The sequence below is a fragment of the Manacus candei genome, unplaced genomic scaffold (assembly GCF_025592945.1).
Source record: "Manacus candei isolate 608988 ecotype Guabito, Panama unplaced genomic scaffold, ASM2559294v1 h1tg000036l, whole genome shotgun sequence".
Classification (NCBI taxonomy): domain Eukaryota; kingdom Metazoa; phylum Chordata; class Aves; order Passeriformes; family Pipridae; genus Manacus; species Manacus candei.
Window position 1 is genome coordinate 1,095,844 of NW_026138084.1, and position 17,014 is coordinate 1,112,857.

Consider the following 17,014-nt stretch of genomic DNA (forward strand, 5'->3'; position numbering starts at 1 on the left):
AGGGTGGTGGGGCACTGACCAGGCTCCCCAGGGCAGTGGGCACAGCCCCAAGGCTGGCAGAGCTCAAGGAACTTTGGACAACACTCTCAGGCCTGGGGTGGGATTGTTGGGGTGTCCTGGGCAGGGCCAGGAGTTGAATTTAATCCTTGTGGGTCCCTTCCAACTCAGAATATTCTACAGTTTTAAGTGCTACTGTAAGGCCAAGATGAAGCAGGGAATAAGCTTTCTGTGAGACTGAATCAATTTGAAACTGAGTATTTGTGCAACAGTTTTTATTCTAAAAGCATTCCTTCAGTTCCAGAGTTACAAGTGGGTGTGAATTTTGCAGCTATATCTCTTTAGTGAACTGCTTAAATGGAAATTAGGATTTGGTGGAGTACACAGGTTAGTTTTAAGTTTTATTCCATTCAGATGGTTCCCCACCAACAGTTGCTGAAGTGCCTGTGTTTGAGTGAGTTCTGCTGCCTGGAGAAGTGCCTGTGTGAAAAGTGGGAATGTGGGTAGTTCATTGCTGCTCACTAGTGCTTAACTGCTGTTTCACTGTATTGCAGATGTACTGCAGTGCATGTGTCTGAAGTCTGATACTTGTTTAAAGCCTTTTGAGTTTAGCACTGTGGTTTTTTACTCTGGTAAGAGATGCTCTTCCTCTGCCAATTGTGCAGGCACCATTGTTGTAGAAGGACACGAACTCCATGGGGAAGATCTCCGGCTCATGTATCAGATTGCAGAAGGATCCTCCCAGTTTGAGGCACACTCTGATGCTCAGGTATTTTATTTTTTTTGTTTGTTTTTTTTTGTTTGTTTGTTTTTGGTTTTTTGGTTTGTTTTGTTTTTGTTTTTTTTGTTTCTGTTTTGTTTTTGTGGGTTTTTTTTGTTTTGTTTTTGGTTTTTCTTTTTTGTTTTTGTTTTGTTTTGATTAAGGGAAGAGTTCCTCTAAAAGTAATAGGAAAGTGGTGGGGTGGGATTGTTAATTCAGGTAGTTCAACAGATTTTGGGAGCCCGTCTCTTGAATTCTGGAGCTGTTGAATACTCTCTTCACCATCGTTTTTTGTTAAGTGAGGAGCTCTAGAAAAGCAACCTGAATGCCTGAGTAGAGCTTGTTTCAAGTTTGTCACCTGTTCCTCCTTCTTCTTTCTGTGCATTTGCTCAGGTGTTAGTTCTGCTGGATGTTACCCCAGACCAGTCCATGGTGGATGAAGGAGTTGCCCGGGAGGTCATTAATCGCATCCAGAAGCTTCGCAAAAAGGTGAGGAAGGAGTGGTTGGGGCCAAGGCATTTGAATTTCCTTTGCAGCAATCTTTGGGCAGTATGGAACAGAAAATAACCCTTTTAATTAAACATGAAGCCATGTGTCATTTACTCCTCATGTATAATGTTCTGATTAGAGCTCTTGCAAGAGAATCCAAAGGATGTAAAAAGAAAATTTTCTTGGGACGTGTTTTTTGGAAAAGATATCTGTGCAGTTAAGGCTGCATAAATCATAGATTCATGGAATAATCTGAGTTGGAAGGGACCTTTCTTCAACATAAGACTGAAAAATTACACATTTATACCAAAATAGCTATTTTTCTATATTAATTTTTAAAAATATATGTATAAGTATGTAGATTTCTATATATATACACCTATGTAGATTTTTATATATACACTTGTGTAGATTTTATATATATACACCTACCTATGTAGATTTATATATAGAAACATTTTAATATATAAACACACATATATATATATATAAAAAATAAAACTTATATGGATTTTTTTTTTTGTGCAAAATAAAGCTGGGAAGGAATGTGGCCATGAAAACTCTTATGTTGTTGGATGATTTAAATTTAGTTCTTTAGTGACATGAGGCCATAGTTTATTTTCCCTTAAATGAATCTCAAAATACTTAATCTTGCATATACTCCCATGTTTCAAGGCTCTTGCCTTTGTGACACAAGGATTGTTTTATTCTAAATCTTTAGTGGAAACTTTTGACAAATCCCTGGTAAATATCTTAAAAGATTTTTTTTTTCTTTCACATAACAAGTATTCTTCTTTAAATTTGTAATTTTGCTGTCAGTAACAGTCTATTTGTGTGTCCTACAGCGGAATCTGGTTCCTACAGATGAGATCTCAGTGTACTACAGGTCCCAGCCAGAGGGGGAATACCTGGACACCGTTATCAAGGAACATGCAGAGTTCATTTTGGCCACAATAAAGGCTGAGCTGAAGCCTTACCCGGTGCCTACCCCAAAGGAAGTTCTCATCCAGGAAACAACCCAAGTAAGAAGAAAAAGCTCTGACTGCATAGCTCACTTTATCTGCTTTTGACCCAACAAACTGCTCCAATTACAGAAAAATGTCAATGTTTATTTATGGGATGTAGTGGTTATTGTTTTGTGTTTGTAAATTTCTATATTAGTGTTTTTGGTTTCAAAAAGAAAAATATTTAGTTTCTGTATGTGTAGTGGTTTTGAAAATGAAACTGCTCGGGTACCAAAATAAATGAATAATTAGTTGTTTGTGTAAGCTTAATGCACAGGTATTTGTACTTGGATTAGTGCATTGTTTAGGCAGCCAGAACATTGTTGCTCTGATTTCTTCAGGTTAATATGCTTTTGTATTGGAACTTCCTTCAAAGCTAAATTTTTCTTAAGACCAACTTCAGTTATTAATACTTAAGGCTGCTTTTTTCCCTGCCCCCTGTTGCTGAAGTTGTCCTTGGTGCCAGTGCAGTTTCACAGATAGTTCAAATGTGCTGTTGAAATGGAACAGCAGTTTCCTTCGTTTTCTTTGATTGCTTCTTCTGCCATATCTGACCACACTCTTGCCCTGGTTTTACTCAAACTTACTCTACCCAAAAGACATCCCCAGCAGAATCGTGGGTGAAGTATTTTTCAGCATAAATGTCATGCTGGACCAGAAAGACCAGAGCGTGGGATATATCCAACTTAAAATTTGATTTACAGAACGGCCGGAGGGACCATTTTGTTTATTTAAGGAAAATATTGTGTTGTGTTGGTTTAATAAGACAATATTCAAACCATGATCATATTTCTCTTTCTTCAGCTGAAGGGATCAGAGCTAGAAATTACCCTTGTGCGAGGGGGGGTGTGTCAGCCTGTTGGCCCAGCCTGTGCCTACGTCAACCTCAAAGTTTGTGTCAATGGGACAGAGCAAGGTAGGAATGTTCCTCAGAGGGGTCTGTGTGTGAGTGTCTGTCTGGGGGTGTGCACACTCTGTGTCTGTGTTTGTGCTCAGAGCATGGACCCTGAGAATCTCTAATTCTCCAGGTTGTGCTGTCAGTGCAGGTGATGCCTTGATGTGGAGGAGATGCTTTGAAAACCTTAGATATGAAGTATAGAGCTGAAAAGAATACTAGAGAATAATATGTGTATTATATTAATTATAGATTATATTGTGATCATATGATTATAAAATAAAACTAGATGATAGAATGACTATGTTTTGGATAATGAAAAGATGAGAGCAGTGATATTGGTAAAAGTATTACAAGGTTGAATTGTATATTAAAAGAAGGAAAATTAAATACACTCAGGGAATTTTTCCTACATGTATTGACAGTTTATGTATCAAGTAAGTGTTAACATGGTCACAGAGCTGCTCCCTGAATGATAATGAATCCAACTGTAAAAGTTTGGTGACCATCTCGGAGGGCTCTGAGTCTGCCAGTTCTTAATCAGTATAATACCAGGTTATACTTCAGTGGCATACAACTTAGACTGCTTTATTAGTAAAAACAAGTAAAACTTCTATACTCTAAATCTGAAGTACACTTCAGTCCATTTCCCTGTTTTCTTTCCTCTTTCCCTTTCTTACTAAAATAATTTTAGGAAGATGTAGCATTGCCAGTTTAGAAACTCACAGAAAGTGATGTTTAGTGATGAGAAAGCATCACTAGAAAATCACTGGAACTTGGGTGTTGCTCACAAACTGCATTTTAATTTCTTAATTTTGGTTTTAGATGGTGTGCTGCTGCTGGAAAATCCAAAAGGAGATAACACCTTGAACTTCACTGGACTTGTAGATGCTGTCTCCTGCATTTTTGGTCTTAAAAATTCAAAACTGACAGTTTTTAATGGAAACACAGGTAAATGGAGTATGACAAGGAAAATTGGAAGTCTTTCTAGCAGCATCTAGGAGTTGTTTACTGTAGAATTATTTACTGTATAATTTATATCTATCTATATAAAATTGACAGGAAAATGGGTAAGGAAATATTGCATTTTATAGCACTTAGCTTATGAGACTGTGTTTATAGTCACATCAGAATGTTTCCAAAAGGTGCTGCTAAATGGTGCTCATCTCCTCTGTTATCTTCCTTCCACTGCAGTTCTCTTCAGGGCAAAATCTGATTTATTTCAGGGTTTCCATCAGGCCCAGGCTGTGCCATGAACTGATGGTGAGCTGCCATCAGCTCTTCCATGCTTTCCTTTTCCTAATGCCTCAGTGGGCAGGATGAGAACTTCACTGCTGTCTGTAGAAAAAAAAAATGCTGCCTTGTCACCCTGGAAAAACTTGAGGATTCTCTGCATTTCTTCTTTTTAGAAAAACTGATTGAATATTAAAAATACTGCAAAAATGGTAATTGGATGGCTACAAAAACTTTCCTTAGTATTTTTTCATAGAAACATTTCTGAAGTACATCTGAGGGGGAGGTTCTTGGGTTGTCTGTTTTTGGGTGCCCATGGCACTGCTCAAGATCACCAGTTTGTCCACCAATGCCATCTGTAGGGGAACAGTCTTACTTGTGTCCATAATGTCACTGTTACCATCTTTATCTTTAGTTTCTTGACTTCTGCAAGTGTTTCTAGAAGGATATTTTGGGGGTTTCCACATCTGATGTCACCTGTTCCCTTACTGTGATAAACCTCTTTCAGGTTGTGCTCAGCTAAACTGAATAGTCCTGTCATACAAAAGGATTATTCTTTACTCTCAGTTAGAGGTGATTTAAAGGAGATCCCTCAGTATCTTCCTCGAGTTTCAGTTGTGTTTAAAGGAGGAAATAGTTTTCCTTGAAGTCCTTTTCCAACTAGTGGGGATATCCTTCCTAGCAGTGTGGTCTGTGCCTGCAGAGGTGGCTATGGACTGGTATTGTTCATTGCTATCACAAATATTAAGAGATGACCTGCAAAAGGCCAAGAAAAGTTGGGAAACTCCCATTCCATTAAGATTATGAGCAGTTTAACTCCTTATCTGGTCACAAATAGAACAAAAAGGAAACAGCATAAATCCACTAATGTGGAATTCCTGAAGGAATTGGTAAAGAAAATGAAAACCTTCCCTCTTCCTAAGAGGTTCTTTTCTGCTGTAGGAACAAAAGCTTCATTCCTTTCCTTTCCATGTCACTTTTGCTCTGTAGGGATCATTTGGGGACTTCCCATCTTGGTGTGCTGATTTTAAACTTTCACTCTTTGCAAGTGGTCTGGGCAGAGCAGGTTTTTTTTTTCCTCTGCCCACTTAGTAACAATGTGGAAATTCCCTTGGAAAGTTTAGATTATCAAATTCACTTTTGTTGCAGTTTGTCAAACAAGTATTCATCAGCAGAAGGTACAGCTCCCTGAGGAGTCAGGGTGGAAAGCATGTGCAAGGAAAATACCTCTTAGAGAGGTCAGAGAATAGGCCTGGAATTCCTGGTGTTTGCTTTGGATACAATCCATTTGATTTTTCTGCCCCACCTTGGTGTGGGTTATGCCAGGTGAGGCCTCGTGGTGGTTCCAGGCCTCCTTAGGTGAGGCAGGGCTTGGGATCAGCTGCTCTGTCTGAGAGGAATTGTAGAGGAAAGTTGTGCACTCTGGACAAGTTGTTGCTGAATTGTTCCCATATGTGTTAATAAAATTGTGACCCAGTAAAACCATATTTCTGGCTCCATATTTCCCTTCCTGTGGTTTTTAGGGCTGTCCACTTTACTTGCAGTAATTTATTATCTTGTTTTCTAATTGTAATGAAGATTTACTTAGGGTTTGTGTAATGGCACAGGACCAGGCAGTTCTTGTATTAAGGGAGGCTCAAATATGTCATGTCCCTGGTTTTCAGTGCAGCATTGAAATAATAGGATAAACATTTCCTTCCCAGCAGTATATTAAGGTATTTTGAGGAACTGCACAATCACTGAGCAAGGCTCTGGGATGTGTACTGACCTTCAGAAACTGAGAATAGAATTTGTCTCTTAACATTAAAAAAAAAAATAATCATTCAGAGGGAAGAGCCTGGGCTTAAGTCAAATAGTAAAACAGTTGTCTGTGACTTTCTTTTTGCTCCAAATTGCTGAAAACTTTCTAAACTCATTGTTGGGAATGCTTTTAGACTTGCACTCGTCTTTCATGGAAGTAGCCCATACTGAAAAGGTCCTATTAAAAAAAAAAATCATTTTTTCAATGTTTGTAGGAAGAAATGAATCTGTAAATCATGTAGGGCTTCAAGGGGAGGGGAACAGGAAGTGGAACAAAAATCCCTCTACAAACTTCTCAGTCCGTGTCTTGTTTCATCTTCAGATGGCTAATTTTTTTGTAAATCTATTCTTAGCATTGTTTTCTGAACAATAGAGCACAAAGATTTATTTTCTTAGTCTTTAATTTTTAAAAGGCCATGGGGCTGCAAGGCACCTTAGCAGAACATTACCACTTAAATCTCAGCTGCAGGGAGAGATGACTTTAAAAGTGATTTTAATATTGATGAGCACTTGTAATAGCTGCTTGCTTTCAAGTCTGTTGTTATATATGAAGAAATGACTCACATTTTTTCTTTTTCTTGCTCTTATTAGAGGGTTCTAAGAACAGGCTCCGTTGACAGCACTCTGCATAAGCTCTTCCCTGGGAAAATGTCAGCAGTCCTGTAATGCCAAATGCTAATTTGTTAAATAGGCAAACCCCCATTACTGCAGCTCATTCCTCCTTTTCCTGCATGGATCCCAGCAACTGGGCAATGGTAAACTGGAAGTTGCTGGAGCTGGGTGTTTGTAGCTCTGTCAGCACCCTGCTCACTGTGCTCTCTCCTACCATGCCCCATAAACTGTGCTGCTTTAGGGCTGTGCTGAGAAAAACCTACCCCTGACTCCTCTTGGTAATTCCTCTCCACTTGTTAATTTAGTTGTTTTCTTGCTTTCCCAGAAGTAAAACCAAAAGCAGCTCCCCTTCCTGTGGGCTGGGGCACGTGCCTGGCACCTCAGCCATGCCAGGGCAGTGTTTGGGCACTGCTGGGTGGGCACTGGCATTGGGACATCTGCACTCCTGGAAGTTGAGTTGGAGTAGCAACAATGAAGTTTTGCCTTTTTCTTTAAAGCTTTATAAAGATTATATATATATAGGAATATATAGAGTTTAATGTATTCAATATTAATAAATATCCTGATGTTGCATAGTAGCACATTCCCAGTGCTGCTGCAGCTTGGGGGAGTTCGGGTGCAGGCAAAGATCACAGGTCTGCATTTAATGAGGTAGAAATGAGTAAGTGAATAATTTCTTGCTTGTTTGAAGTTATTTTACTGATTTTATTGCATAAGCAGTTGTGTGTTATGTGCATAAGGAGCATCATGTAGCAGCTGATTTCTACAGCAAACTAAGTACTCTGTGCGAAAACAAAATATTTCAGCACAAATCCTACTTTTCAAACCAGAGAAAAGCTCTCTCTTGAGGAGGGAATTGTGAAAAGGGAGTGAGGGGTGAGAAAGCCTCATTGTCAGCTCCTGGAGTGGGCACTGGGCTGAGCTCCCCACGATGGCCTGACTGCTCTCACTTTCTGTTCCAGAACTGGTGAACAAGACAGACCTGCTGGGCCTGAGTGGAAAGACTCTGCACGTGACAGCAGGGTCAGCCCCTGCCCAGATCAGCTCTCCTGCTGCCCTGCTCTGCCAGTATATCAACTTACAGCTCATGAATGCAGCACCACAAGGTGTGTGGGATACTGATCTCCTCAGTTACAGGCTGAGCTTTCTGGGATGGAAGCTTTGGCCACCATCACTTGCTGGTGAAGAGAAGTACATAAGTTTCAATTGGCAGACGGTGATTTTCTTAATTTTTTTCTAGTATTTGCTTTCTGATAAACACAATGTTTATATTTAGCTTTTCTCCTTCTTTTCCTAAGAGAAAAAGGACAGCTAGTTTGAGATAAGGAACAGCAGTTAAACATGAGCCCTTGGGCATTGTTTTTCTGTTTCTGACCATCAGCTCCCCTGTGCAGCTTATTTGAAAAGACTGAGTCTAAAATGGGCCAAAACTGAATGAAGAGCCAACTCTATCAAGACATTGGAGACAGCCTGTAAAACATTTCTTAGTGCTATTTAAAAGCCAAATGAATTGTATTATTAACCTGATCTGGAGTATAGATATGTATGTGTGTAATTCTGTTTCCTGGCTGCAAATCTTGTAGCTCTTTTTCTGAAACCTTGTGTTGGAGCAGCTCTGTTGTTAGTAACTTGCTTAATCTCTGCCCTGGTATGAGCCCTTTCTGCACTGTCCATGTGGAATCTTATTGACACTACAGGGAACCTGCTGGGGCCAAAAATGTGTTTTTTACAAGGGATTTGATCTTGTAAAACTTCTGCACTTAGTGGTTTCTGTGTCCTGTTCAAATATTTCATGTTTCCCAGGCTCTGTGTTATCCTGTGGGCCCAGGTAAAGAATTCTGCAAAGTTTTCTGCTCTTCCTCAAGCTGTCAATAATCACTTCACACTTCTGATTCTATAATCCATGAACTTACTTAGTGAATATCTGTAGGCTGGTATTGCTCTCAGTACTATGAAGAAATAGAGATGAAATGAAAGAGGAAATCCTAAATTTTAATTTACCAAGATAAGTGAAATAATCTCATTGCTCACCAATAGTGACTCAGCTGTTTGTCTTGTCCAGAATGTCAGAAAGGAACAGTGGGAACTCTCCTAATGGAAAATCCTGTTGGTCAGAATGGATTAACATACAAAGGTCTTCTACATGAAACAGCAAAAGTTTTTGGGCTCAGAAGCAGGAGGCTAAAACTGTTCCTGGATGAAGCACTAACTCATGGTAAGCACAAACCTTTGGTTTGCTTTTCCAGGGACACTTGGAAGTTTTTCTTGAGAAGCAACTCATGTAACCTTAGCTCCAGTTGAATTACTAAATGCACACTATTTACACATTGGTTTCTGATTTTGTCTGGTAATCCAATATTTATTAAATAAAATCCTTTAAGCACACATATACAGTTAGAAATTCAAAGCTCCTATGCATTGCCTTTCTCAAGTGGCCAAGACAAGTTCTGTCAAAGCCTCTTCCTTGTACAGTAAAGGTCAGTCAGAGTGGGGATGGCAGTGCCAGGCTGCAGTGACTAAGCAGAATGAACCTCCTCCTAGAAGAGAGTGAGGCTAAAGTATGAATATTTTAAGAACCTGTTCAAATTGTTCTTGTAACACTCATATTGTTGCCTTGTCTTCCTCTTGGAGAACTGGAATGGGTGGAAAAGAGTATTGGATCTGTGTTGGAGTCAGGTGAGTAGGGTACAGCTGCTCTTGTTCATTCCAAATACCTGGGAAGCAGGAAGCTTTAGCACACAGTCATGGATCTGGAATGCTAAAGAACCTTCCAAACCCACAGACAGATGGTGAGGCTGAGAAACAAAATCTAGGATTCACGAGAAAGGTGTGACTAAAGCTGTAGCCACCTGTGGCTAAAAAGTTGCACCTGAGAGATTTGGGACTTAACATTTGACAGGAAGGATGGATTGGAAACCACATGGTGAAAAAACCAAACAACTCAAACCAGGTATTTCTGTATTCAGGAAAATTCAGCTCTTGGAATGAAATGATGCAAAGGGTTCTGTCTGCAGAGTATCAGTGACGTGGTTTAGGAGCTGTCTGGGAGGGCTCCATGACCCCCTTGGCTTTCACACACTGGGTTACCTGTCCAGAGGTTGGACATCCTGCTTAAACTGGCCATCATGGGACAGGCTGGGTTTCCTCAGGGGGTGCTCTCAGCTGGTGAGGGGAGGGGGAGAAGGGCAGCTCTAGTGCAGGTGCTGAGAACTGGGGTCTCTCAGGTGTCCACCAATGCTGGGGGATTCAAGTAGGATGGGTTAGAATGGGAGCAAGGAGATGTGGGGGGGTTTGTTGTGGAGTTTTGGTTGCTTGTTTTTATTTCTTATTTCATGTGACCTGAACTCTGTTTATTCAAAAGCCATTTCTGTGGTGAGAATGGGTCTCAAATGTTGATAAGACTTTCTAGTGGTAGTTTGAGCTAATGCCAAAAATGATGTGCTGGATGGTGTTAACAGACAGAACTGGAGTGTTTAAAAACAGCACAAGGTGCAAGAACCAAGTAAATCAACCACACTTCATTTGCATAAACAAGAAAAGTCAGCAGGCACAACCTTGCTGACTGGGCATTCAGGGACTCAGCCAGTCAGGAGCAATTTGATGTTATACACAGTTTCTTTGGGGTTCCTGTCACTGTTACAGCACTGCATGATTTAGTTCAGATACTAAAATAGCTATTGTAGAAAATTTTAGAGCTTTGAAAGAGGACAGTAACTGTCAGGACAGGAAAATGCATGGCCTTTAAGGCTCACTTTAAATAAGGATTTTAAAAATGCCTTCACCTGAAAGGGAAATGGATTGAATTGCTGTAACATTTGTAGTATGGATTCTTCAGAACTATTTCAACTTTAATTAAACTCTATAAAGTGACAATTCACAGTGATGGGAAATAACAGATTTGATAACTCTTCCAAGGCCAAAGCATTTGGTCTTTTTTGGGTTATAGAGAACTTGGTCCCAGAGATTTATTTGTGCAGCTAACATGTGCTTGTGCCAGGTAGCTGCACTTCTGCTATCTCAGATTTAATTCTCACCATGCAGCTCCCTTAATAACTTTTTTTAATTGTTTAAACACTGAAATTGCTGTACTTTATCTTCACATCTCTTTATATGATGAATAAGTGCTTCATAAAACACTTTGATGCCTCTAAAAAGCATCAGGTCAGTTAATGTTCCTCTGTATTGTTGCAGCTTTGTAGTCCCCTATTCATCTTCTAATCCATCTATTCAAGGTCCTACCTTAGAAACAAAAAAGTTCAGTCTCTTGAGGAAGTTTCTTATGGTTTATTCTAAAAATAAAAAAAGTATTTGCTGTTAACCATTTGAAATGTTTGATGAAAGTAACCCATGAATTGGAAAACTGATGCCTGTTTTATAAAAAGCAAACCAGTCACTTGGTGGAAAATGGGTTACTGGTTTTGAAAAGGTTATTTTTATAAACCTTTTTGGTCCAGGCAGTTGGGCATCTGCTGTCCATTGCACAAAAACTCGCCAGTTTTTCAGAAACAAATGTGTTTTTCACTCCCCCTTTGTAATATTGGAAAAACATCCCATAAATAAATGTCAGAGTGGTGAATGTTGCTTATTCACGAGCTTGAGACACAAGTTCCAGGTACCTGATTCAGAGTCATTTTGGGGATAATGGTGGCACTTCCATGTGCTCCCTGCAAAGCCTTTCCCTGGAGGAATTGGCATGGGAAAGAGGATGTCCTTATACTTTGTTGATAAATCAAGTTTCCAGTTTCTAAAAGTAATTATTGAGTTAAATACTGTTGAAAATAGGTTCCTGATTTTTCAGGATCTTAAAGAGAAATACTTAATAAGGGACTTGGAGACCAAGTTCATAGTTTGTTTGGCTGCTTCTGCAGACCAGACTAACATTTTTACATCCTGATGGAACATGGTCATGGGGAGAGAAGGAAGTTTAGTGAGGGAATAAAGCCCTAATTGCTGAATTGGATTATAGCTCCATTCCTTTAGCTCTGTGGATGGATATTCAGCTGCTTAAAACAGAGTATTACACTGTGGAAGAGGATTCCTTAAAAACAGTACCATTGTGATCCATAAGGACTTCTCAATTCTTACCACTCCGAAGTTTCTCAGTAAAGAGGCCTCTGGTTATTGAGGTGACTTTTGTTCCAAGGCTGTGCCTCCCAGGATTCCAGACACTCTGCTCTCAGTGGGGTAGTTTGGTAGAGCTGATGGGTGCTGGAAGCTTTGAGCCAGCAAGCACCTGACTCCTTGGGAAAAATGGAAAGTGTAATAGAGAAAGAGATTTCCAGCTCCTCCAAACTTTGCAGGTGACTCTCCCTGGCCACAAGTGTGATTACTCAGTGTGTGTGTTGCAGGGGGAATTACAGACCCTGAATCAGCCTGTTAGAAATATGCTCTATCCTTCAGAGGTTGGTTAGGGAGACTTTATCCTATTACAGTTCCAAACTGTGGGCACGTAGCTGTGAAAAGACTTAGGGAATTGATCCGGTGTGGAATGAAATTCTTCAGACATTCTCGACAAGATTCCAGTGTTAGTTTTCCAGCAGGTACTGCTGCAGTCCTTGTTTTACATATAAACTGCAGCCAATGTCTGCATGTTCCTGTTCTTGTTCTTCTACACACAGGCCTTGGTTCATGTTCCATCAGAGCTGGGCTGCTGGAGGAGCTGGTTCTCTGTATGGCTGCCCTTCCGTGCTGTTTACAAGGGACTCTGGCTTTCAGTGCTTTGTGTTGTACTGTTAATTTTGTTTTAATATCGTGGCATTTTAATTTTCTGTTTGGATGTGAAACTGGGGGCTTACAAAGACTTTCAAAAAGTTCTACTTTGTGACATAAAGCAGTGTCTTCAGCCCTTGCAGGGACAATCCTGCCTTGTGGTGACCCTTCCTTTCGTGCACTGGGCTTTAACAGGAGGGAGTTTTAAGCTGAGCAGTTTCTGTCCCAGTCCCCCTGTGATGGAACCTGCAGAACTGTCTGAATAAAGCAAAAAAAAAAAGTGTTCACAGTTTTCCCTGTAAGCAAGAGCACTAACTGTGGTGTTTCTCTTGTTTCCTTGGTTCAGAGATCACGAAGGACATCTCCATGAAGAACCTGAACATGAAGACCCTGTATGTTCATGTCATACCCACCACAGCTGAATGTTGAGAATTCCACTTTTATGAAGAAGACCATGTAGACTTTTTTTTCCACAAAAAAAGGAAGTCCAAGAGAATTAATATGCTTTTAGATGAACATCCAAGTTGTGTATGGTACTTTTAACATCTCTAGTGGCACACAGGATGTTTTCTACCAGTGCATGTCTAATATGCTGCTCTTTGGTTTCAAATACAATGTATTTTCATTATGTTACCTTATGATGCTGTAAAAGCCCTTTGGAAAGTGTCAGAACTCCTTAACCTTAGATATCTATGCAGAAATTTGCCTGAGAGAAGTGGGACTAGTACCTCAGTGATGCTGTTCTCTGCCTGTCCTTTGAGCAGAGGGCATCTTTTCTAAACCATGGGTTACCTACAAGGCTCTCTGATACTTATACACCATCCTACAATAGCTTTGTAACTTATTTAAGGATTACCTGGATTTGTCCATTCATACTAGCTGGATTTTCATGAAGTGTGTGGCTGTTGGTTTAAAATACTCCCTACATTGAACACTTGGAACAATAAATTCGCTTCATCTCCAAACTCTCTTTTCCCTGTGTTCACAGTCCTTTGCTTCCTTAGGATTTCTGAAGACAACACTTAGGATCAGGAACACCCAGAGACACCTGAGATCTGAAAATGTCTGTGCTGAACACCAGGGGCTGTTCAGATGGTGGTACTGACAGGTATTAATGTGGTAACACTGTGAGAAGAGCAGAGTCTTGCTGAGCACATTTTTCCATGACTCTGTTTTTCATCTTTACACTATGAATAAAAACCAGAGCTTGTTTCTGATAGCCCTGTGTTAGTGGGAATAACTATAAATAGATGTTCTGTGTGACTACTGTGCAGTAGTGGACCATACCAAAATTGTAAGTACTCCTTGGAAGTAAACCATGTCCCTGGCATTCAGCTTATATAAAATTATTTATATCAGTATTAAAAATGGCAGTGCCTGGACCTCCTGAATCAGTGGCCTGTTCAGTTTAAGGAGTACTGGACATTGCCCTTTACCTGGAAGTCAGCTGGCTGATTTTTTTTTTTTTTTGGCATAGTGACATGGAAATCAAATTTATGGTGTTTTGTGGGGTTTCTTTGTCACATTTAAAAACATCCAGGTTTCATCTGTGAAACTAAGGTTGCTGTTCTTAAGCTGAGTAATTTTGCATTATTATTGATGGAGAATAAATGAAGATGGCAAATGATTGCAATCTAGCTCATTCTTAATGAGCCAAGCTAAGGGCACAACATCACTTGCATTTTTCAAGACTTATTTTTGATTTAGCATTTTGTGCATGTTTATGTTTTCTATTTCTAGTTCCATGTAAGGACTGGATTAGGTTTTATATGTATAAATATATGTATAAGTGCTTTCCAGTGAATTAGAAGCCAAGCCAAGATTTATGGATTCACTCTGTGTTACAAACAGAAAAAGATAATCATCAACAGAACCTTTTTTTCTTTCTCAAATATATTTATAGCTGTTTACTGTAAAAATAATCTACCCTTAAGAGAAGAAATACTTCTTATGACCTGAGTCAAATAATCCCATGCCTTATGTGAGGTAGAGCTGAGCTGGGTTTCCTGGATTTTCTTTTAAGTAACCAATTTTTTATGCTGAAAATGAAATCTGGCCTTTCCTTGGACTTCCTGTGGGAGCTTTCTCTGGGAAGATGTTCTGCAGAATAGCAAGGCCTGGGATGCACTGTCAAACCAGACAAAGATGTGCTGGTAAAAGTTACAGTCAGAGGCAGAGGGTTTGAATTATTTACTCACATAAAAGGATGAAGAAAAAATATTGCTGATAATTCTGTATGTGCCTTGGAGTTCTTCAGGGCCTACATGAAAGCAGTAGACTAAGAGAAAGTCAGCAAAGGCAGCACTTGATTTTTATGACCCAAAATCAGCGTGGTTTGTGCCCAGGCTGCAGGAAGCTGCTGTGTGAGCATCACCACCCTGTGCCTGCTGCCTGGACAGTGTGTGTGGGATCCTGGAGGTCACAGTGTTCCACAGAGCAACCTAAAACCCAGAGGGAGAGGGAAGCCATGAGTTCCAGAATGGGAGGTGATGAGACACCACAAACTCAACGTGCAGCGTGGTGAGTTTTTTGGTTCTGCAGCACCACAACTCCATGTGCAAGCAGGGGGCTGCAGTAATGCCTTCCTGGGGGGTTGTAGTCTAAGCACAAAAAAATGACACAAGATATGGCCAGAAAGGGAGTGGAATGTTGAGCTGCTTTTCCAGTCTATGCACAGTGTGGGTACAGAGAGCACCTGTAATGTAACACTTGTACTCCAACAGCCCTGTCACAGAGGGGCACTACCTGTTGGCATGTCCTATTTGAACTGGTGTGAGGTCTCCTAGACCTTTCTCAGTGTTACCTGTACTAACACAGAGATTCCTGCTGCTTGAGCTGGAAGTAAATGGTACCACACGTTGAACAGCATAAGAAAATACTTCCACTTTCAGGCAGGGAATGGTGAAAGGCTTGTTCCAAGTGGCAGTGGCACAGAGGATTGTCTGTCAGAGAAAGGCAAAACTCTGTTCCTCGTCGAGGAATTTGTTCAGCCAGCACTAAATGTGTTGTTCGAGATGCTGACCCAGGAAATCCTTCAAAAAGGTGTGTTTCTCTTTTCTAAGAGAGACTTGAATTTAAAAACTAGAGGAGGAACTTTTCAGGTAGCTGTACTCTGCAGAGCATGTGGTGTGAGCTACTCAGTTCAAGCTGATGTCTCTTCTTGTCACTTGATTGTGCTTTTCTTCTAAAGTATTGATTCTTGAAGTTCACTTTAAGTGGGTGTTGTAAGGGACAAAGTTCCACTCCCCTGTTCAGGGTCACAAGTACTACACATGTGGTGTGTGTTGGTGCTTTCCCTGTCCTGCTTCACCTCAGCCTCCTTTCTTCACTGCACACACTTCATTCCTCTTTTTTACTTCCTTTTCCTTTTGTTTTGTTTGTGTGGTTTGGGGTGTTTTTTTTTACCTGGTTGCTTTTAGTTTCTCATCTGTGGCTTCCCTTCCCCATGAACATAACTCCCCGTGGGTTGTGATGACTGGAAGAGAAACCCAAGTGTGTCCTTATGCTCCAGCCTGATCACATCACAAGGATGGAAATACCCATAAAGGCTATTTCTGTCTTTGGGTAGGATTGGTAGAAGCTGTTAGAGGGGAAAATTCAATATGCTTAGGACAGGTAATGGAAGAATGAGACCAGAGTTTATCAGAGGACACTGCTGGAAATGCTGCTCTGTCAATTAACTTTACATCAACATTTACATAAGTAACATGTAATTTAAAAAATAATTTTGTGGCAGAATTATGGTTTAATTTTCCTTTCAGCTGCCACTCTGTTAGTTGGTTCTGCTCTCTTACCTCCAAAGCATACTGAGAATGAATGTTAGGAACAAGTTGTGACCCATTTGGGTGAACTTGTGCTTTTTCTACCTTCCTTCTCCACGTCCATTTTTAGTATTCCTTTTTGTGATTTGGGATAATATCTAATCATTGCTTGAGAGAATTTCTCTCTAGGGATCTTGAAGGGGGGAACATCTCCTAGTAATTTTTTTATTGAGGTTTCTTGATGCACGTCTATAACATTATCTAGGTTGGACTAATAATAGTATCTTGGCTTGATGTGATACTCTTCAGGATTTATGTACTTCAATTAGCTTCCCTCTTAAATAGCTTGTTACACAAATTAGGTCCCAGACCACTATTGACTCCCTGCACAGAGAAACCACAGAGCACCACAGAGCTGTGTCACCATTTGCTGTGCCTGGAGGAGTTGGTCCCCTTGAATTCTGATGCCACTGTTGCCCCTCACCTGGTGGCAATCCAGCACTCCCCCTCACTGGAATGTGCAGCATCCAGTGGGCTGCAGGAGCTGGAATGTCTCTGTGCTGTCAGGGAGCTGTAGGCACTGGTACAACATAGATCTGTTGTCATATCCAGAAATCACAGTGCTGGGGCTTAAAACAGAAAAATTGAGGCATCTTTTCCCCCCTCCACACACACACACAGAGCTGTGTCCCTCCCATTTCCTCTCCTTGTCTCTGGCTGGAAACCAAAGTCACCTCACTGCCTCTTCCAGGTC

General features: G+C 40.5%; 1 protein-coding gene across 2 annotated transcripts in view; it reads left to right on the plus strand.

Moving 5' to 3' along the window:
- Positions 1 to 13,471, plus strand: part of IARS1 (isoleucyl-tRNA synthetase 1) — a 96,469-nt gene extending 82,998 nt beyond the window's left edge. For both annotated transcript variants that reach the window (XM_051793224.1, XM_051793222.1), the window contains exons 28-35: positions 663 to 766; positions 1,151 to 1,246; positions 2,092 to 2,268; positions 3,055 to 3,166; positions 3,971 to 4,096; positions 7,753 to 7,896; positions 8,853 to 9,005; positions 12,846 to 13,471. In XM_051793224.1, coding sequence (XP_051649184.1) covers positions 663 to 766; positions 1,151 to 1,246; positions 2,092 to 2,268; positions 3,055 to 3,166; positions 3,971 to 4,096; positions 7,753 to 7,896; positions 8,853 to 9,005; positions 12,846 to 12,928 — 995 coding nt within the window. In that variant the 3' untranslated portion in view covers positions 12,929 to 13,471. The remainder of the gene's footprint in view (positions 1 to 662; positions 767 to 1,150; positions 1,247 to 2,091; positions 2,269 to 3,054; positions 3,167 to 3,970; positions 4,097 to 7,752; positions 7,897 to 8,852; positions 9,006 to 12,845) is intronic.
- Positions 13,472 to 17,014: the final 3,543 nt, after the last annotated feature.